At 35.5% G+C, this 21,219-nt stretch overlaps 5 protein-coding genes across 5 annotated transcripts; 4 read left to right on the top strand and 1 right to left on the bottom strand.

Annotated features, from left to right (window-relative positions):
- Positions 4,099–10,736, top strand: LOC18612168. The gene is made up of 10 exons (XM_007048804.2): positions 4,099–4,463; positions 5,067–5,110; positions 5,210–5,327; positions 5,422–5,539; positions 5,874–6,538; positions 7,812–8,145; positions 8,226–8,478; positions 8,920–9,078; positions 9,648–10,085; positions 10,196–10,736. Exons 1-10 carry the CDS (start codon positions 4,247–4,249, stop codon positions 10,481–10,483), a joined length of 2,634 nt encoding a protein of 877 aa, XP_007048866.2. The 5' UTR covers positions 4,099–4,246; the 3' UTR covers positions 10,484–10,736.
- On the top strand, positions 10,823–12,112 carry LOC18612167 (AT-hook motif nuclear-localized protein 16). Its single transcript, XM_007048803.2, has one exon. It carries the CDS (start codon positions 11,136–11,138, stop codon positions 11,907–11,909), a length of 774 nt encoding a protein of 257 aa, XP_007048865.1. The 5' UTR covers positions 10,823–11,135; the 3' UTR covers positions 11,910–12,112.
- On the bottom strand, positions 12,231–14,014 carry LOC18612166 (pentatricopeptide repeat-containing protein At2g42920, chloroplastic). Its single transcript, XM_007048802.2, has one exon. It carries the CDS (start codon positions 13,942–13,944, stop codon positions 12,328–12,330), a length of 1,617 nt encoding a protein of 538 aa, XP_007048864.2. The 5' UTR covers positions 13,945–14,014; the 3' UTR covers positions 12,231–12,327.
- Positions 16,645–19,561, top strand: LOC18612165 (PLASMODESMATA CALLOSE-BINDING PROTEIN 2). Its single transcript, XM_007048800.2, has 4 exons — positions 16,645–17,096; positions 17,862–18,305; positions 18,964–18,994; positions 19,072–19,561. The coding sequence occupies exons 1-4, from the start codon at positions 17,036–17,038 to the stop codon at positions 19,238–19,240; spliced, it is 705 nt and encodes a 234-aa protein (XP_007048862.2). The 5' UTR covers positions 16,645–17,035; the 3' UTR covers positions 19,241–19,561.
- On the top strand, positions 19,677–20,927 carry LOC18612164. The gene has a single exon (XM_007048799.2). It carries the CDS (start codon positions 19,806–19,808, stop codon positions 20,682–20,684), a length of 879 nt encoding a protein of 292 aa, XP_007048861.2. The 5' UTR covers positions 19,677–19,805; the 3' UTR covers positions 20,685–20,927.

Below are 21,219 nucleotides of genomic sequence, written 5' to 3'. Positions count from 1 at the left end.
AATTAATATATAATTTTATCTGTTTATATAATTATATGTCAATAAATTTAGAATTGTGCCAGAATTTAACAAGTGATTACTGATCTCATAAGTTTTGCACAAAAATCAATTAAAAATAAAAGGAGATAGCTAACTGTTCTTTTGCCTATTTAGTAATAATGAAATTTATCATATAAGGGACGAATAACTAATATTAGTGTGGGGAGTGGACAGAAGGGTAGGTTGGACAAGTGGCGAGGTGGGATAGTGATTCGTTGTAAACTTTTCAAGGATAAAGTCGATAAATGGGGGAAAACAGCTCAAATGGAAAGGAAAGGAATGACAATGGAGCGGGAAGCTTAGATATTTTTCCATGAATGAGATTCTCTTATTTCAAAGGCATGAATGACTTGATGTGATACGTTATCCGTTATGATTATTTTATATTAATATATTATATTAAATGATATTTGGGTGTGATGATATAAGTTTGTAACATTTTTACTTATCATGTTAATATCTTATCAATGTTAAATTAATATAAAATAATAAATAATTTTTTAATTAATAATTATTTATTAATTATTAATTATAATAATTTGTTTAATTTAAAATAAAAATATAAAAATTTTATTAAATGTAATAAAAATTAAATATTTATTTAATTTTTTAAAATAATTTAGAGATTTTTTTTGAACATTATGCATATAGATTTTGATACTTAACGAAAGTATAATATAAATGTTATTGGTTGTAAAAAAAAAAAAAAGTTAGCAACCATTTGCCCAGATGGTGTTTCACATTTAATCTGGTATTTGCCCAGGTGAGACGCAGTAGTTGTCTAACTGTGAGCTAACAGAGAAACACTTGTACGTGCCGTGGTGAAACTCTGCTTAAATATATTGCTTAGGTCACCCAAGCATTGTCATTGGTAATTTCTCAAATCATTTTTAACATTTTTTTTGAATTTTTAAGATTTCCAACAATTAAAGTGCATTATTCAAGCGATACTAGGTATTATAAATGTTAATAAAATTTAGCTAATATGTAAATAAGAATTTTAATTATATTAAATAATTTTCATTAAATATTTTTTTAATTTAAAAATGTTAAATCATTTAAAGATTAAAAATTACAATAATTTCAATTATTTATATTTCAAACTTTATACGTTAGAAACATTTGTGTTTATATTAATAATATTAAATAATTTATAGCTTAACATTATAAAATTTTAATTATTTAATACGTCAAAATTTATACTTGATGTTAAAAATTTATATTTTAGAAACTTTTGTATTTTATAAATAATTATTATATAAAAAAACTAAAAAATAAGTGTTCACATGCAACACAATTGATAACAGATACTAATTAAACAAAATCATTACAATTTGGAAAGGATATTTACATATTAACAAAATAATATTGATTATAGTTTTAACTTTTCATATCACTTTTTCTCACAATTTTGAACTGAGTACTGTATTACTCTTAAAACAGTAATATAATCATTCTTGGTGATTTAAGATTACCACCATATAAGATTGTGAGTTCTTAGTGGGCGTAGTGATTTAATTATTGAATATATAAATCATCAAAAATTTCGAGAGTGATTATTTTATTTCTAGTGGTAGATAGGTTAGAGTAATAAGTTAATTCGATTTTGGATATTTCATAACCAGGGACGGAGGGTAAGTAAGAGATGAGAGGTCGTGACCCTTCAAAATTTTCAAAATATTTTATTCACTATATATATTGTTTAATCAAGTGTGAAAAAATATATATATATATATATATTGGAGTCATGACCCCCCAAATAATTATTATATATATTTTAATTCCTTTCAAAATAATTTGTTATTTAAGTCTTATTTAACTTTATCTTAATTTTTAGGTTTTTTTGCACTTCTTTCTATCACTTCTTTTTCTCTTTTGTCTTTTTATTTATTTTTTTGAAAAACATTCAATAAAATTTCATTAATTAATGGATATGTACAAAAACTACCTCATTTTGGTAGTATTGCAGCAAAAACATATAAGACATGTCCTTAATATGAGATAGATTGCATATAATGAAACAAAACACACTTAAAGCCTAACAGTCTACCAATAGGAACAACCAAATTTCAGAGCCATTTCCTTTTGAAACACATAACTCCTAAACAATCTCTATACAAAGCTCTCTAATTTACAAAAAATCTCAACAAGTATTGGATGTTATCTTTATTGGACAAACCTCACTCTAACTATACATCAATACCTAAATAAAATCAATTCATTTCTTTAGTCTTGATTTACCGACTAGCACAGAAAATCTCTATCAATTTTCAAACCAACAACATAACGTATAAATACGAGTCTTGATGAGTTACACATGTTATAAAACTGGAGTTCGCAAGTATTGCTTTTTTTTTTTTGCTTGACTCTCTTCTTTATAATTCATTACTGAAACACATTTCATTCAAACATCGAAAATAACTTTTTTAAAAAATTATTATAAATCTTTTTCCTTCTTATTCTTTTTAATTTACCTGTTATATAAAATTATTATATATTATAAATGTTTTGTTTGTTGGTTAAGTTCAATATTTTAATTTTAAAATTTTTTAAACCTTATTTCTCTTCGTGCTTTCAACAAAATTGGCTTACTCTACCCCTACTCATAATTGAATTAACCAAACTCATTTTTTAAACTAATCAAAACCGAACCAAACTACAATAATAATTGAAAAATTGAAAATTAAAGTAGTTCAATTAGTTTGATTCGATTTCTGAAAACCGAATTAGGAAAAGATAGTTTCAAATAATTACAGCATTTTGTTTTGCTAGTTTCAACAGGAGGGGAATTGATGCAAGTGCAAGTTGCACACTCCTTAAAAACCTTTTCAACCAAAGGTATACAAAAACTAAAACCCTATTTCCCAAGCTTGTAGTGAGAGGAGGAATTAATTTATCATCTTCTAAACCTTGTCTTGTTAAGGGAGAAAGGTAAAATGATGTGAGAAGGGTGAAGGCACACTGATGAGCTGATGCGAAAAGGGAGAAACTAGAAAATGAATTAAGAGGACTGTGAGTTTGTGATTGTGAGAGTAAAGACGAAAGAGGAGAGAATATGAGGAGTAGAGGACAGTAAAGCCAGTAGGCAGAGAAACTAAAAAAAAAAATAGGTTTAGGGAGTTATTTCCCTTAAGAAAACTCTAAATTATCCTTATATTTAAATTCAGTTAATTCGGTTACAAATTTTCTTAATCCAAATTGAACCAATTGAACCACAATAACCAAACCCTAATATCTAAATTAATTGGACAACCAAACTAACCAAATCAAAAAATATGTTTCATGAATTTCGTGGAAATAGGAGTAGTATACAAGTTTTTTGTCTATATTACTTTTTGATGGAGAGAATATTTAGAAGAAAGAGTTTCAACTTGGAGTGGAACTTTCAATCTCAAGGGGTCAATGTCCCCTCAACCGGGAGAACTAAAGAATCAAATACAAATTTCAATTTTTTTTAATGAAAAATCACTATTTTTTTCAATATTTTTCTGTGCCTGATTTTTTTTTTTTTTGGTGTTTGTAACCCTAAATTGAGATGACTAATATCATCAAGGCTTTTTTTTGGATAGTAAATTTTTAAAAAAATTTGTGAAGTAATTATAAGGGATTGGCAAAATTAAATAAAAATTTTCCGAAATCACACTTTCCATATCCAACACGACACACTCTTAGGGAAAAAATAAATAAAAATTAAAAAAAATTAAAAAAAAAATCAAAACGGCAACATTTTTGGCAAAATGGCCACAGTTAAGTCAGGGCTTTTTAATCTCCCCACACCCGTCAACCCCTCCGCAGTCCCTGACCCTCCATTAAATATCATCAAACATGTAATTAAGGGACCTACAGCTTAATGCAAGATGATCTTATCTAAAATGGACGGTGATAAAGCAGGTCGTGAGGGAAGTAGGTAACAGGTATGTGAAAGTAAGATGAGAATTTAATACCACTGGAGGATTTTTATTCTGATTTTTATTTTACTAGGCACTCAAAATCAGTCCACAAAGGAAAGAAAAACCCCCCCAAATAATAATAATAAATAAATAAAAAAGAAAACTGCAAATTTCCCTCATTATATAAACATAACCAAATCTCCCACAACCAAAAAACAAAAAGAAAAAAAAGAAGAGAGAAAAGGTGAGAGAATTCTTTTTTTCCTTTTTGTTTGTTTGTTTGGTTGATCTGATTAGCCGTAGATAGAGAAGGAGTGATGGGGAGTGATAGCAAGAGCAATGGTAGTGATGGCGGCGGCGGCGGTGGCGGTGGCGGTGGCGGTGGCGGAGGACAGATACCGGCTTCGGTAAAGAAAGTGGTGCAGGACCTCAAAGAGGTAGTTGGTAATAACTGTACGGACTCGGAGATCTACGCCGTCCTTAGAGACTGTAATATGGACCCTAACGAAGCCGTTCAACGCCTCCTCTCTCAAGGTTTTTCCCTCCTTTTACTTTTTCTCTTCTTATCTTTAATAATAATAAGAATATCTGTTTTCTCGGTGCTTGCTTTTGTGTTTGGTTACTCAGAAAACTGAAAAGAAATATAATGTAATAGGTTATTGCTTTTATTTTTTAAAAATAGAATGTTTTGTTATATTTATGTGGCAAAAGAATGCTTTTTCTTTTTAACAATTTGTTAGAATTTTTAGAAGTTATGAATTGAGTTGTTTTTTCGTTTCTTTTCCTTTCTCAATGCCTGCGTTTTTCTCCCAATATTTGTCTGTTTTAATTTTCTTTTTCAAATAATAGTTGATAACTTCTTGCTGTTTTAAGTTCTTTGACTGAAAAAGCTTCAAACTTTCAAAAAGAAAAATAGTTGTTCTTTGATGGCTGGAGATTTATTTATCCATTTATTTATATTTCTTGTGCATGATTCTTTCTAAGCAGCCAAATAACTGAAATTGATGTAATCTTATTCTATGCTTTTTCAACTATAATAGAAGAACAATGTCAAGTAAGCCTTTGACAATTTTTGGTGCTCTATTTAAATTTAAGGGATATTTAGTAAATTACTAATTATTTTTTTCAATTTTGTAGATACTTTTCATAAGGTGAAAAGCAGACGTGAAAGAAGAAAGGAGGTATTTCTTTTTTTTTTTTTATAATGATGTGCTCAGCCTTTTTCTCATCTTTTCCTTTTTGTTTTTAAATTCAATTTTGCTTATCTCTTGACATGTCAGATGAAAGAGACACAAGAACTAAAAAATCGAGCAAACAATGGGACTTCTAATCGTGGTGTTAGAGGTGGTAGTGAACATTCTTTTGGGTGGAGTGGATCAACTAAAATCAGCTCCAATGGTATGTTAAATAGAGTATGTATGCGTTGGTGATACTAGTGTAAAACTTTTTTTTTCTTGTTTTCTTCATATGGAAAATCTGTTCCCTGTTGCAGAACTTGGTAAAGCTGCATCCAGGAAAGAGAACGCTTCTGTTGCTTCTATTCCCTATTCAGCTTCTTCTACAATATGTGCAACGGGACAAACTTTGAATGAGCAGCCTTGCCCTCAAAGGTCGGATCTATGATGAAGAAAAATTGTTGCTTTTTCTATCATTTGTACTTCTCTGATTCTTAATTTTTTTTCTTTTTTAATGAATATAAATTGGTCCAGCTTATTGATAGTGTTATGTGCACAACTTTTTCAATTCCTTTCATCATATTTGTTTTTTGATGTGTGCTTGGCACTCATTTGTAGAATGCATGATACTCTGTTAGATTGCTTTTCTTCTTTTTCTGTTAATGCCTCTTTTTAAAACCAAAGGGTGCCATAATATGTGTACCTTGTTTAGTTTGCTGCTTGATGAAATTTTTATTCATCACTTTGAGCATCTTTAATTCTTCTGCAGCAATTCTTTTAATGCTGATAATAGAAGACAATCAATGGGAACAGGTGACATGATTGATTCATCTTTGCAACCGTCTCTCGGATCACAACCTACTAGGGTGGGGGCCACCTTAGGACATGTTACTATGGCTGATATTGTAAGAATGGGTCGGCCACAGAGCAAAGGCTCACAAATGCCATGTGAAACATCTTTTATCCCCCAAGATGCGGTTCTACCAAACTCAGCCATCTACCACATGAAGCCTTCCGATGCTACTTCACCTTCACAACCAGGAACACACCAAGATTTGCAGTCTTCAGATTTGGATATGACTTTTGAATCTGGAAAGAAATCTAGGCAGCATGATTTTGATAATGAATGGCCCGTGGTTGAACCAATAACAGCTTCTAGTGATATTGGTTCTACTATGTACTCAAATCAATCTTACTTATATAGTAACAGAGCTAATTTGTCTAATAACTGCTGGTCAGACAATATTCTAGTAACAGAGAGTGATGCTGCCAGGGAGAATCTTAGTTCTGATCAGACCAGCTCTGCTCAAGCATCTAGTAAACAAATATTTATGAATGGTTCTGAAGGAACACCTAAACATGATGATGACCTGTCTAAGAATAAGAATTCAAGTTCACCTGATTCTTATCGGCAAATCCATGAGCACCAGGAAGGTAAATTCTCATGTTCTAAGTTTGACTTTGTAGGACTTTCTATTTTCTTATTTGATTTTTAATTAAACCAATGACAGATTTTTGTAATATAAATTGCATGGGGCGCTATATAATAATCATGGATTCTGCTGATGCATATTTTGTACTTTGATGATTAATAGCTATTTAAAATGTCTATTGCAGTCTCAGTTAAAGTAAAGAATTTGGATCTCTTTACAAATTTCTCCAAGAGTTTCTTTTGCTTTGCATTGCAACAGTTATTATATATGCTATCATTTTATTCTCCATTTTTAGAATGTTCTATAGGTCCATTTTTAAATTTTTACTGCCTAGTAGAACATTGGTTGCATTCCCTCTGTCTCAAATTGAATATCCTCTTTTCCAATGGCAAAAAGTTTTAGGAATGGGTATATTTGTCCCTTTCTTTATACCTTTAACCCTTCAAGTATAATAAAAGTTAGAGGGGTCCACTTAAAGTTAGTGTATTAATGAAGGGTAACATTGGAGTCTTTTGTTTTCCAATGTGGAGATTATTTTGAGACAACCCAAAAAGGAAAGGTGGACATTCAATTTGAGATGGAGTATTTTTGTTGCTTTTTTTGGGAAAATGCTGAAATTTAGTTCTTTCTGATTAAAAGTAAGGAAGTTCGTTCAGACCAAAAAATGATTTTATAAAGTTATATGCTGTTTGATTTAAACTAACATTATGGCCCTTAGCCTGTAAATCCGTATGTAGAATGTATGCGCTTGTTATAGATACAGGACAAAGGAAGTAATAGATTGTTAAGTACTTAAGTTACGTTTGTCTTTCATCCTTTGTACAAAAAAACCTACAACAGTAAACAGTTTGCTGTTTTAATTTTATCATGTGTCTCTGATTTTGAAAGTACAGAAAAAGGGTTGTGCAGAGATGGTAAAAGAAGCTCCTATTATTCTTTGTGTCTTATATCCAGAAACCCAAAACTGGTATCGATAGTAGAACATTTCAAACTTGTTTATTCTGTTCTTCTTTGGGTGTGTTATTTGATTGGTTGATTGAGAAGTGGCCAAGGGAATTATAGCTCTTTTATATGTAGCTGTAGACTTTAAATTTCTCTAGCCTGAGAAATATAATTGCTTTTGAAAGTTGCTGCAGTCAGTGCAATTTAGGTGCACGAAACGCTTATGGATGGTTGATTATACCATGTTTGTTCTATTCATGCTATGCAGCAAGAAATTAAAGTTGAATATGTGTCGTGGTCTTTATATTTCATCATTTGGTTTCCAATCTCAGGAATAGGTAGAGATTCTCATATATCTGTTCCAAATCCTACATCTTTGTCTGATGATGCCATCAAAGCTGTAGCATCAGCTGCAGTGAACTTACAACAACTAAGTTTAGGGAAGGAGCAACCAGCAGCAACTCCAACAGAGGAGAACTGTGGACTGGTGCTTCCAAATGATTTGCAAGTCTTTTCTGCTGACTGCTCGCATTTGAGCTTTGGTACCTACAAATCCGGCAAGAGTACAGCATTGTCCCAGCCACAAGCATCCAGTTCCTTGACAAAAGACTTGGAAGGGACCTTTACAGCTCCAAATGGTCCATCCTCTGTGCATTTAACCTCGAGGTATCCAGCTCTTTGCTTAGTTCCAGTTTTGGCCTCCTTGTTCATGGTAGTTCATGATATATGGATGTCTTTCTTTGCAGGGACACAGTAAATCTTGATGAAGAGCAGCTTGAATTTGCTTTTGATAATCATAGAGCAGCTGCAGCAGCCAAATCTTCACTAGCAGAGCTCAGGAAACTAGATATTCCTGATGCAGCAGCCCATGGGAATGATTTTGTCTTCCATTCATCTATACCTGGTTCTAGTTTCAAGAACATCCAACAATTAAGTTCTGCATTTCCTTCTGTGAATGCCCCAACTGCTAGGAATGTTTCTTCTTTGCCAAGTGAAGTGGTAAACAGCTTTTTCCATCTCGTTGCATTTATCACATGCGGGCAGCTCCTTCTCTGACTTTGCTGCTATGATAATTGTGGCCTTTGATGAAAAAAGGATATGTAATATTTGCTAGTGCATGCTGTTATACAAAATAGCTTTTAGTAGTAGTCCATGAAGATGTAAAACTTGAGAGCTATTTTCTTTGTTGCATTAAAATGTTTGGAATACCTAATAATTCATTGTCATCAGCTACCTTGCTTAATTAATATCGAGCACCTGGTTAATGCTCAATATGTCTTTGTCTTTAATGGCTACTTCATTCCTACAATAGCTTTTTACCCCTTGGTGTTTGTGTATGAAATATGGTTCTTGAACTTGTTTTTGCAATCACTTGTTGATTTATTTCTGATTTCAGTTTGTCTTGAACTTTGTACTGATATTGTGAATTTTGGGTACCAGCAATCATATTCGAACTCTATACCTAGCGAGTTATCGGCAGCGAGTATTCAGTCTTTAAAAGCAAGAGATTCTGCAGCATACCTTGCATCACAGTCAATTTCATCAAGATACTGCGCTTCTACATCATCAATGAAGAACCCAACTATATCCATGTCTGAGGTATGAAATCAATAATCTATTCCCCTGGGTGGCTCAAAAATTTTCAAGTTAGGTAAAATAGATTTTGGCAGTAACCATTGTAAAAAGGGCTTATCCTAGATTCTTACCTTTTTGTAGCTTGTTTAAGTGGGTAGATGAAAGTTATTGGCTTTTATCTTGTTGTAGGGAAAGTACTAAATCTGAATACTATGACTACAGCCATACAATGTTGGAATATTCCCGCCCTAGATTTTGCTCTGTTGAGCTGATTTACTTAAATGTAGGGAGAGGTATTGACTTAAAATCTTACAAATGAAGATCTTTAGACCTCTTATTGATCATATTATTTTTTTGCATGATTTGCTGGATCTTTTAATGTAAATCGGTGTTAAGTTTTGGATGAATTAGTGGCTGTCTTTTTTATTATTAGAAAGCCAATACATATCAAATTAATTTTGAATTGTGTGATGTTATTATGTCAATGTGTGGTGAATCTGGCATTACATTCCTGTTAAACTAGGATTTGAATGCCCTGTGCTACTTAAATGGACTTAAGAAATTTAATTATTTTAAATGGTCTGTTAATTCAGGTTTTAAATTCTGGAGCCTTGTCTGTTTCCCACCCATCCTTGCTGGCCCAGCATGGTGCCAACCTTGCTACTGGACCTGTACTAAAGGAGCATTTGTCAGCACATTCTTATTCTCAAACTGGCTACCCAGCCATACCTCAAAGCCATACATATTCACCATATGCTTTGCAACATGCATATCCAAATGGCAATGTGTTCCATGAATCTTTCTCAGGGATGAAGTACAATCTCCCACAGTACAGAAGTAATAGTATGAGCAGCTTGCCTTTGTCGGGTTCTTACACATCTGGTTATGAAAGTTTAGGGAATTCTACTGATATTCCTGGAAGTTTTCTTCACAATCTATCTGCTGGTCCAGCAGGCAGCAAAGTTGGCTATGATGACTTTTTACGCTCTCAGTACAGGGATGGAGGAGCTAATTTTAACTTACTTCAACAGGTAATAACAATAAGCATATTTGATGATATGATGCGTGGAATTTAATGTTTATTGCATGGACAATATAACTGTTTTCATTCTCAACTTTTATATCTTCTATGTGTTACCAGAATGATGGCTCTGCTGTATGGGATTATGTACATGGTTCAAGAACTACATCAACTATTCCACATAGTGCTTATTACAGTTTACAAGGACAGAATCACCAACTTGCTGGATATCATCAGGGCCAGCGACATTCACAGCTTCACGGATTTTTGGGGTATCCTGGCGTTTATAATTCTCAAGCAGGGATCACAAGAGAACAGCAGCAGCAAAATCTTGGTGATGTGATTTTAAATGGTTCTCAAGGCCCATCATCTAAGCAACTACCCCAAAATTGGCAGCGCAGGTACTAACGTCGTTTTATTTTTCTTTTTTGTTTTGCCTTGTTAGCAAGGCATTATAAGAGCGGCTGAGTAGGATGATAGTACAGTTTAATCAAAGATTTCAGTGTTTTTTTTATTCTTTTTTCTTTTTTGAGTGTTTTGGCGATGTCCAACTGTACATACTTAAAGGCGAAGTTGACTGGCAATGCGCTCTGCCTCAACAATGTATTCTATCTAATTTCGTGTTGGGGTATGATTGCTGTGCTTAGCAAGCTAGTGTGCTGATGTGATGTGTTTTTTTGATTGGCCGATTCATATATAGGTCCTTTTTTTACGAATGATCTTCTATTGGCAGCTCATGGATTAGTTATTTGATTTGATTAGTTACATTTGTTCCCTTTTACATCGAAGGTGTTTTAATAGTATTTATTTTTGCGCAAGCAGAAGTTTTGATGTGGGTATCTGTTGGGAAAGGCAATTAACATGAGGGAAGGGTCAGTTGGGGGTAGGCACTTGGAATACATGTAACTACTGTTAATTACAAGGTTGGTATCACTTAACCATCTCCTAACCTTCAATCATTCTTTCGGGTTCTCACAATAAAATTATTGATTGAAACCCACTACTTAAACGGACATTCGGGCACCAGTTTCTTCAAATCTCTATTGGATTAGGATTTTTAATGGGGGAAGGCACGGATTTGAGAGTAACCATGGATCAAAACCAAGAACAAGACAAGGGGAATCTCCATAGACCAGGCATTGATGCGATACTAATGGCCCCCAAAATCACCAAGGCAGTGACCCCAGTCTCTGCTGCTGAGGGTGAGAACATTAGGCGGCCTCGAGGGAGGCCAGCAGGCTCCAAAAACAAGCCGAAGCCACCCATTATCATTACTCGTGACAGTGCTAATGCGCTAAGAGCCCATGCACTGGAGGTGAGCTCAGGTTGTGATGTAAATGAGAGTTTAGCTAATTTTGCGAGGAGAAAGCAGCGTGGCATTTGCGTACTTAGCGGGAGCGGCTGTGTAACCAATGTTACACTCAGGCAACCGGCCTCCTCCGGTGCTATTGTTACTCTACATGGCCGGTATGAGATTCTCTCCTTGCTTGGATCAATCCTGCCCCCTCCAGCCCCACCCGGGATTACAGGGCTTACCATTTACCTGGCTGGAGCTCAGGGGCAGGTCGTGGGTGGAGGAGTAGTGGGTGCACTCATTGCTTCCGGTCCTGTTTTGGTCATGGCTGCATCCTTCATGAATGCCACCTTTGATCGTCTACCATTGGATGATGATGAAGTTGCAGCTGCTATGCCGAATCAATATCACCAGAATGCTCGGCACCATCACCTGGACATTTCTGATTTGTATGGGATGCCACAGAACTTGATCACCAATGGCACCATGCCTCCTGAGATATACTCTTGGGCACCGGGGCGAAACATGTCAAAAGCCTAACCTAACCTGATTAACAAGCAATTCTTTGGAGATTCTCACATCCTCCAAATATCATTATTTTAGTGTTACCATTTTATTAAGCTTTTCTACTTGCAGTATCTTCACATCCTCGGTAGCTGATCCATATGGAATCAGTGCTTCTTTTTCCTGTAGCGTCCATCAGCCAAGTACATCTTATTTCAGTGAAATAGTGTGACTTTAAATACATTGGATCCATAGTTACCGTGCAGTGCACATAAATACCAGTGGACTTAAGATAAATGCACAAACTATATTATTTCTATTTGTTTATCACAAATATAAACACAATCCCAAGAGAAAGATCATCAAACGGTGGGAACAATATGCATAAAAGGGCTCACTTTTGACAGGAATCAGCAATTTGTAATCCACAATATGGCGGCCAACAATGTAAGGCCTAGTTCCAAGTTTCCTTCAATTGTAACATGAGTTTCAACTCATTCAGTACAGAGTATATCTCCTTTGCTTGAGGGTGCAGCCTTCCACCAGATACAAACTCATGAACAACATCATTTACTTCAATCAGACTACACCCTGGTTCTTTCTGTAATTGCTTCTCTTTCATTGAAAGCCTTTGCTTGATTGCTTCCTCAAATTGCCTAGTTGCAGCATAAACGTTAGACATAAGTACATATCCAGAGCGTTCAGCTGGATCAAGTTCAATAACAAGCTTTGCTGCCCTTTTTGCCATCCCAACATTTCCATGCTTCCTGCAAGCTGAGAGCAAAGACCCCCATATAATGGCATCTTCATTAACGGGCATACTTCTTATCAGCTGTTCTGCCTCTTCAAGGAGTCCAGCATTACCTAGCACATCAACCATGCAACTATAGTGCTTAATGGTTGGTTTGATTTTGTATTTCTCCGTCATCAATGAGAAATAATATTTTGCTTTATCCACCATGCCTGCACTATTACAGGCCATTAGGACACCAATGAAAGTGACATGGTCTGGTTTAAGACTCAAAGACTCTAGCTTAGAAAACAATTGACGTGCTTCGTTTTCACATCCATTGGTAGCTAGGCCTAAGATCATTGAGTTCCAACACGATAACCCTTCCTTGGGAGATGTTGTAAAAACTTGTAGAGCCTTCTCAGCATTGCCACACTTGCAATACATGTCTATGATTGCAGTAACCACAATGCCATTCAACTCAAAATTTTGCTTTAGTATATAATCATGAATCCATTTTCCTTGTGTAATTGCTCCCAAGCAAGCACAAGCATTTAGCAAGCTGACCATTGTAAATTCACTAGGCCGAATATGCTCTTCTTGCATTTCTTGAAAAAGCTCCAATGCTTCCAAAAACCTACCATTCCTAACATAGCCACTAATCATTGAATTCCATGAAACAGTGTTTCTTGACACCATTTTATTAAACAGTCTTCTAGACTCATCAATCTCTCCACATTTAGCAAGCCCTATAATCATGGAATTCCATGCAACAATGTCAAGTTCCATATGTTCTTCATCAAACATTCGCCAAGCTTCACTCAGAAGACCACAATTCGCATACATATAAATGATAGTGTTTCGTATAAATTGATCATAATCAAGACCCAGCTTTATAACTCTGCCATGAAGCTGTCTTCCGTCACACGCAAGACCAAGTTGAGCATAGGCCTTAAAGACTGAAGGATAGGTCAGCCTTTCTGGTTGTATAGAGGAACCCACTAACATGTCAATGAAAAGAGAGATTGCAATTTGCGGATTAGAGCTTTGAGAGAAGCCTCTAATGATAGTATTCCAAGTGAAGAGATTTGGGTTTTTGATTTGTGTAAAAACCAAGTAAGCATAGTTCATGTCACCTGCGGGAGATACACAGAAGGCCAGGACACGGCTAGCTGCTATGATGTCATTGACTAGGCCAGTTTTGATGAGTTGGGCATGAAGCTTTTTGAGGTCTTTCATGGAAGTGCAGTTGTTTTCCAGCAGGGAGAGGTATGGCTGATCTGATATAAATTTGGTTATGGAAGCTGGAGACGGTGTTAGGGAGCAAAAACATTGGACCATCACTTCCTATGCTTCTGGTTTCTTTTATTACGCTATCCACTTCTGGCAGAGAGGGTTAGCAGTGGAGGTGACTTGGCCAGTTTATTTTACATAAATTTTATCATTAAATATGCTGCATGGTTGATTGGGCTTGGGTTAGAACAATGTAAGCCCAAAATCCAACCTCAAACAAAATTAGATGAAGTGAAAACTGGAGAAGGCATAGCAGAGTGTTGAAGTTGAAGGAAGGAGTAAAAACTAAAAAGGCAAAAATGAGAGTGACAAGTTAGGGCAACAGCTGTCTTTTGTTTGCCTGTTTGTTGTCTTGTTGTCTTCAAGTGGATAAAACGGCCGGATTTTTGGGCTTTACTTTGCTCAATCTTGACTTGCACTTGGAAATTTGTAGATTGTCTGTCTGGTTTTTTAGATATCCTAAGAGACTTACTTACCCCAATAAAGCCATATGACTCTTCCCAACTAATTTGAGAGACTTGCTCCTTTTCAGAATTAGGAACATTCACATTTTGAATACCCACATTATCACAATATCACGTGAAGCTTGACATACCGAGGCTTCAGGCCAATCAACCAAATTGGGAGATAAAGAAAGTTATAACCTCTTAAACATCTTTTGATAAAAAAATTAAATAATTTTTTATTTTTAACCATCAATTATAAAAATTTATTTTTTAAATAATTCAAAAGCTTTTTTTTTTTAAATATCATACCAAGTATTAAATAGTGATTTATCATTTTCTGTGCCAACAATTTTTTTTGACCCAACAATTAAAAACTCTTTTAAGATATCTATCCTTGGATTCCCTCAGCATGCTCCCCTCCTTGCTTTGGGATATAAATTTTTATTGGAATCTTGGTTTATTGCAATTGGCAAAGAAAATTCAAGTTCAAATAACGGTAAGTAAGACTTTTTGTTCCTCTTATATAAACCAAACCAAGAATCTTTTCCTTTGTTTCTTTTTTTTTTTTTTCCTTCTAGCCCATTCCTACTAAAGCCTAACTGATAGTAGCTATGGAATTCAATATATTCAAAAGAAAATCCATAGCCCTCAACAAATGCTTAATTTAATCCCATTTCTGACTCATGTCTAACAAAGTTAGAGGCGATTCTGAGATGATGGACCAAAGATTCCAAGATCTGTCCACATAAAAAGTGTATTTTGAGATGGGTATTAGGCAATAATTAACATAACCACAATTATAGGTCTTGGCAAATTTTAATAATTTGTTGTCTCCATCAAACACATTCTTCATTTTCTTTTTTCTTTTTAACAATTAAGAAGTGGCTTTATTTGAGGTTCAAAACAAAGGGATCTATGAATTAGTAGTTTTTATTTTAAATACATAGGGTATCCAATTGGTCAAAAGTGCATTCCCATGGATGGGATTTTGGACGGTCCACTTTGAGAAGAACCATTCTCACCAATCTTGTTGCTTCATTAACCCATGGTCCCTCCTCCATTAATCCCTACTCTACATATGTTAATCATATATCAAAGGCTACTTCACATTACCTTTTGGTAAGTAGTAGAGGCAATTAAAAGCTAGAAAATATTAGAGGCCATAGTTTAATGTTTTTGATACTACTCTCATTCTAACATGGAGAAATGCTATGGTGTAAGTGGTTGGTTCAGTGGATCAACCCATCAGAACCCCCATGCCTTGGCACAGGTCCTGTGGTTAACTCCCACCACCATTGCTCTTACTCAAGCTCACCAAGGTTTTATTCTTATAAACTTTTTTCTCATGTTTAATTTTCCATCAAATTCATTGTCATTAAATGTTTCACAAGTTATGATTGGTCAGTCCGTGGAAAACGTTTTTGGCCGGTCTAAATGGGACCTCCATTCAAAGTTAAACTGCTGTCATAATAATCCCTCCCTCCCCTGTTTGATAAGCAGAAGTTAACTGAAAGCTTGTTACTGGTGTTGATTACTAAAGAATGTTTGAATTTATTTATTTTTTTTGTTCAGGATAAACATGGGAAAGCAGCTAAAGTTGGCTTGACCTTATGTTCACCACGCTTCTCAACATATGGAATCATTATCTGCGCTCAACATGGTGAAGTTAGAAAAACAAAACACATGACAGGATATTGTCACCAAAAAGAGTAAGAAGAATAAAGTATATTAAAAAGAGACAAATCTGCTTATGCAGTTGGAAGTCACACTCACACAACAACCCAACCAGAAAGACTTCCCCAAAACTCAATCCCCAAACCACAAACACAAGAAAAGGAAGGGAAACAGACAGGGAAAGAGAACTTGATTTTCCTTTTTAGTAGTTTGGGCACATCTTAATCTCATATGGGGAGGCTTGAGCAAACCCTTTCTTTCCCTTTTTCCCTTTTTCTTTCTTTTGGCTCTGGTTTCAGGTGGCAGCTCGACTGAGCATTCAAGCTGACTCCTAATTTGGAAGAATTTGAAACACATGACTTCAATTTATTCTGATCCAAGATCATAGATTTGCTGTTTAATACCCATTTTTCAATAATCAAAGGCAAGTTTGTTCAAATGTAAGGCCTTCATCATTGTACTATTATATATCAAAGAAAAAAAAAACAAATGAGGCACATGACATGGCAAAAGACAAGCTTGTTCAAATACAAGGCTTTCATGATTTTATTAGTCTTATAAAACAGTGAAAGGAGACAAACATAAATAAGAGAAAGTGAAAGGCAAAACTGCATACATCACCACCATCATTACCATCATCACTTAGCAGCCCACATACCAAACCTAAATTGCAAAACAATTCTCTCTCTTTACTTCTTTTTTCAACCTTCCTTCTCACCTTTTCCCTCCTTTTGCCACCTTCTCTTGCTTGCCCCTTCCCACACTCCCCTCTCCTCATGTCCCTCCCTCAAGCTTCTCCCTTCTTTCTCTCTCTCTCTCACAATCACAAGAGTGCACTTGTCTTTCCAAATATATTTATATATACATGGCAAAGGGGTCCGAGATCTTCTTTTTTTCCACAAGATCATTCATGCTTCTCTAGTTTATGATATCCTTGCTTTTCTTTGTCCCAACAACAGCAGAAAAACATTGAAGAATTGGGTTGAAGAAGAATCAAGAAGCTATAGGGCCTTATAGAAATGGATAGAAGGGAAATTTTCACCAAAATATTCCTCCTGTTCTGTCTCTTGCTCTGTCCAGGTGATGACTTGGTTTCTATTCTTTTCCTTCCATGTTCTTGGCTTCATCATTCTTTGCAAATCGGATTCTTCTTTACTGCCTCTCCCTCTTCTGGTTTATGAGGGTTCCACTAGTACCATATGATTTACTTTGTTCTTTCTCTGCAGGATTTGACATGTTAATTTTCATATCCATATTTCAAATTCACTATAACTTTGAATTATGGGAGCTCCCAGCTGTGAATTTGTCATTTCAAAATTAGTGATTGCAGTTGTTATCCTCTGTTTTATTCTCTGATTTCAAACCTTTATTTGCTTTACATGTTGGACATGGAATTTTCATAGCTTTCCCATGTGGGCAATACCTCTCTTTTTCAAAATCAGCACTGTTCTTTTTCTAGAAGGAAGTCTTTTCTGTTAGGATACAGTAGCCTCCTACTCATTGCCTGTTCTTTCAAAATTTTAATCATTGTTCTTCAACTTTGGACATTACCCTTTACTTTTCTGTCATTAATTATTGCATACAAAAACAATCTAATCTAATCAAATCTTTGCTTCCTTGTCTTCCTAACGAAGCTCTTCCTTCAGTCTACCAAATGACTTGGTCTTCATCTCGATAGTGCTTTGCCTTAACGTGGTTTCAATTTCTATACCTTTTCTATGTTAGTGTTCATCAAGAGAACAATTTCTTTAATTTTAGTTCTCAATTCTTTCTGATTAGGTGATTAATTACCATAAAATAAGAAAGAGCTTAGAGCTAACCCCTTTTTTTTTAATCATGATTCAGGTCCAAGTGATGCTAGGAAGGTTGATATTTCCACTGACAAAAGGGACATTACCACTCCAATAACAACCGTCCCCACAATAATTCCCAGCATTCCCACTTCATCCGATCCAGTTTTGAATCCCAATTCGAACCCGGATTCGTCATCTCCGGTGACCATGACTCCGATGACGGTTCCAACTACAATGACATCCCCTGTATCTTCAGGGGGCAGCTGGTGTGTGGCTAGCCAGAGTGCATCCAAGACTGCATTACAAGTTGCTCTAGACTACGCCTGTGGCTACGGTGGTGCTGATTGTGCAGCAATTCAGACCGGAGGTGGCTGCTACAACCCCAACACTGTTCGTGATCATGCTTCTTACGCATTTAACAGCTATTACCAGAAGAATCCAGTTCCTAGTAGCTGTAATTTTGGAGGGACCGCTGTTACTACCAGCACAGATCCAAGTAAGTTACTGTCTTTTAACGTGTGTTTTCTGATAGGATCCGAGTTATCCCGACTAAATTAATGAGCTGGGCCTGGGTTGTCCATGCCCCCATACTCAGCCCAACTCTTCCATCAATAGTTGGCTTTGCTTTTATTTACTCCTATACTTGTTAAAAAATGACTCCCCAGCACATTCCCGTCATCAACTGTTCAAAAGCTCTAATTTAATCCCTAATTCCAGTGACAAAATTAATGTGTGGTTATAAAGTAGGTATATGATGGGGGGAGACTGAATAACTTTACTATCCCTTCACTATGTTTCAATGTTTAAGTAAAAAGAATTTTTTAAGTCCCAAAAAAAAATGTTAAAGTAAAAAGAGATGCATTAAATGACAGGTGTATGTATTTTTTATTTAAAAAAAATCATTTGAGAATGGAGTCTTGAAACTATGGTGCAATTAGTTTCAAATTTTGATGGAATTTAAATTCGGGTCCTCATTGTTTATATTTGGAATACATTGAATTCGGATCATGAAAGACTTGTCAATTGGATATTATCCATAAATATATATAATCTTAAGAAAGGTAAAAATGAGTATTTATGATGTATGAATTAGAATATGTGCTACAAGTGGAGAATACTATTTCGAGACTTATTCAACTTGACCATGATCTCAGGTGGCGGGACATGTCAGTATCAATCCACAAGGTAAACTTTCCTATCCACACTTACCTACCTAATCGTTTATCATTTCATAAATCACTTGCCGTACGTTGGAATTGCAGCACAAGTTCTTCTGTCTTAAACACTACCAATTCAAATGGTTCACATGTTTTCGGTGCCGTGCCTTCACACCCATCTCCATCAGCTGCCGCCGCCACCAAATTGACCCGCTCGCCGCCGTTTCTTCCAGTGGCATGCCTCATTTTGTTGCTGGCTAGATTCTATCAATAGAACTAGATGAACAGATGAAAACCTCATTCATTTTTTTTTTATTTTATTTCTGAAGCAATTCTCTCAGTTGCCACAAGGTTTTTGATTTTTCATGAAAACTAAGGTGAACCAACATTTTTCGGAGAAGTGCTAGCTAGTTGGCTTGACTGGAGGCATGAATCCCAGGAGATCGGTTTTGGTGTGTAGATAAGTTGTTTACTGATGTATCCGTAACATGTAGGAAAAGGAAATCAGGAAAGAAACATGTTTTAATTTTCAGTTTGTGTGCTTTTGTACTTGAAAACAGTTTAAAGTATAGCAATATATATTTCTTGCTTTTCACTGTTAAGAACAATGATATCCCATGTAGAAATATAGTTAAAGCCTATTCAGATTTGGAATTAGTCTCTTAATTAATGAGAACGGTTTAATTAATTATCAAAGAGATTAAGAAATGTAACTTGTTGGGAGAGTACAGTTGTCCGGCCAATCATTGTCCTCTATTTTAATTTGTGTTCCCATTAAATTGCTTAGCTTTTTGGCCGACCATTTCTCCATCAATTATAGCTCTTTTCTGCACCCCTTCATGGAGGACCATAGCCTTTCTCTACCTCTCTTAGCTTCCCCTGCCGCTGTCTCCTCCTCTGCCTCCGCCGCAGAGGATGATGGAAACGGTTCTTTCTCGTCGAGTTCCCGAATCATTCCCCGGTTTCTTTTGGTAATTTTCATTGGAACAGTCTCCATATGGGCAAGCCACGAAGCATCAAAAGGGTTCAACGTAACTGTAATCAACAATGACAAGGAGTCTCCAGCTGGGCAACGCTTTGCTCTGTTTTACGTATCAAATGATGAAGCCACACGGATCATCCTGAACACAAGCGCCGTGGTCGAAAACATTCTTTATCCAGACCCCAACCAAACCAAGAAGCCAGTTCACCATGTCATTCTCCAGCTTGCTAGCAAGAACTTGACGAGCAAAGTCATTGTAGACACAAGCAAAAGCAAAGAGTTTGTCTATACCATCAGTTTAAGTCCATCAATATTGGAAGGAAGCAATGTCAAGCATGATGTTATTTTCGCCATACAACGAGCCATGGCTCGGATATGGCTCTGGGATGGCGAGTCCAGGGCTCCACCTTGGCTCATAGATGGCATGGAAGAGTATATATGGATGCAGGCTGGATTTGATGGCCATGAGAAAGAAACATTACATCCAGGATTGGAATTATTCGGACCAGAACAGTTTTGTTTTCTTCTTTCTCAGGTTTGTTCCAACTCCAACAACCTCAGCTCGGGTTCTGGTGATGGGAAGGGCAAATCAGGTCGGCTTTGCTGGGAAGATAAGGACCCAAAAATTGTGGCACAGGCTTTCAGTTATCTTGAGCAGCAAAAGAAGGGGTATATTCGAGGATTGAATCAGATGCTTAGAGATCCGTGGACTGACAATCAGCCATGCGAGCGATGAGCCAGATCCATTAATCGGGGGAACAGATTGGGTGAGCTTTTAGCTGTCATTTTGTACAATTTCTAGTCCACATGGGGGGTCTATCGTTGGATTGGAACTGGATTTTATCATTATTTATGAACAAGAGGACAGGGGACACAGTCAAGGATGAGGATAATTATTTGCTGCTAGGAAATTAAACCATTATTCCTTTTTCTGATCACTATGTTTATTACAAATCAATTCTGCTCTTTGTTTCGATCATTTGCTGCTGCCTACGTATGTATAATTTTTTTTATAAGATTTCTATAGTCATTGCTATTCTCGAGTATAATGTGAATCTATTTACTATATATATATAAATTAAAAAAAAGGATATTGATGTGTACGTTTGATTTGTTAATTACTAAGTTCCAAATAAATAAATATATTGAGAGTGACAAATTTAGCTCTTGATGTTGTTTTCCTCACACAAGAAAGACATATAAGATGATTGACCTAAATCTCCACATCAACAATATCTAAAATAAAGTCAAGTTGCTTTTTTTTATTTTGA

Source organism: Theobroma cacao, chromosome 1 (genome assembly GCF_000208745.1).
Source record: "Theobroma cacao cultivar B97-61/B2 chromosome 1, Criollo_cocoa_genome_V2, whole genome shotgun sequence".
NCBI lineage: Eukaryota > Viridiplantae > Streptophyta > Magnoliopsida > Malvales > Malvaceae > Theobroma > Theobroma cacao.
The sequence above is the reverse complement of the archived record's forward strand: the minus strand, read 5'-3'. Positions and strand labels throughout refer to the sequence as shown.

What these genes read in the sequence shown, in the direction of transcription:
- LOC18612168 (XM_007048804.2), top strand. Translation starts at nt 4,247, where the DNA reads ATGGGGAGTGATAGCAAGAGCAATGGTAGTGATGGCGGCGGCGGCGGT. An exon ending in TCAACGCCTCCTCTCTCAAG is followed by an intron (nt 4,464 to 5,066) that starts GTTTTTCCCTCC and finishes TCAATTTTGTAG; the next exon opens with ATACTTTTCATAAGGTGAAA. An exon ending in CTTCTTTGCCAAGTGAAGTG is followed by an intron (nt 8,479 to 8,919) that starts GTAAACAGCTTT and finishes TTTGGGTACCAG; the next exon opens with CAATCATATTCGAACTCTAT.
- LOC18612167 (XM_007048803.2), top strand. Translation starts at nt 11,136, where the DNA reads ATGGGGGAAGGCACGGATTTGAGAGTAACCATGGATCAAAACCAAGAA.
- LOC18612166 (XM_007048802.2), bottom strand. Translation starts at nt 13,944, where the DNA reads ATGGTCCAATGTTTTTGCTCCCTAACACCGTCTCCAGCTTCCATAACC.
- LOC18612165 (XM_007048800.2), top strand. Translation starts at nt 17,036, where the DNA reads ATGGATAGAAGGGAAATTTTCACCAAAATATTCCTCCTGTTCTGTCTC. An exon ending in CTGTCTCTTGCTCTGTCCAG is followed by an intron (nt 17,097 to 17,861) that starts GTGATGACTTGG and finishes ATCATGATTCAG; the next exon opens with GTCCAAGTGATGCTAGGAAG. An exon ending in TGTCAGTATCAATCCACAAG is followed by an intron (nt 18,995 to 19,071) that starts GTAAACTTTCCT and finishes TTGGAATTGCAG; the next exon opens with CACAAGTTCTTCTGTCTTAA.
- LOC18612164 (XM_007048799.2), top strand. Translation starts at nt 19,806, where the DNA reads ATGGAGGACCATAGCCTTTCTCTACCTCTCTTAGCTTCCCCTGCCGCT.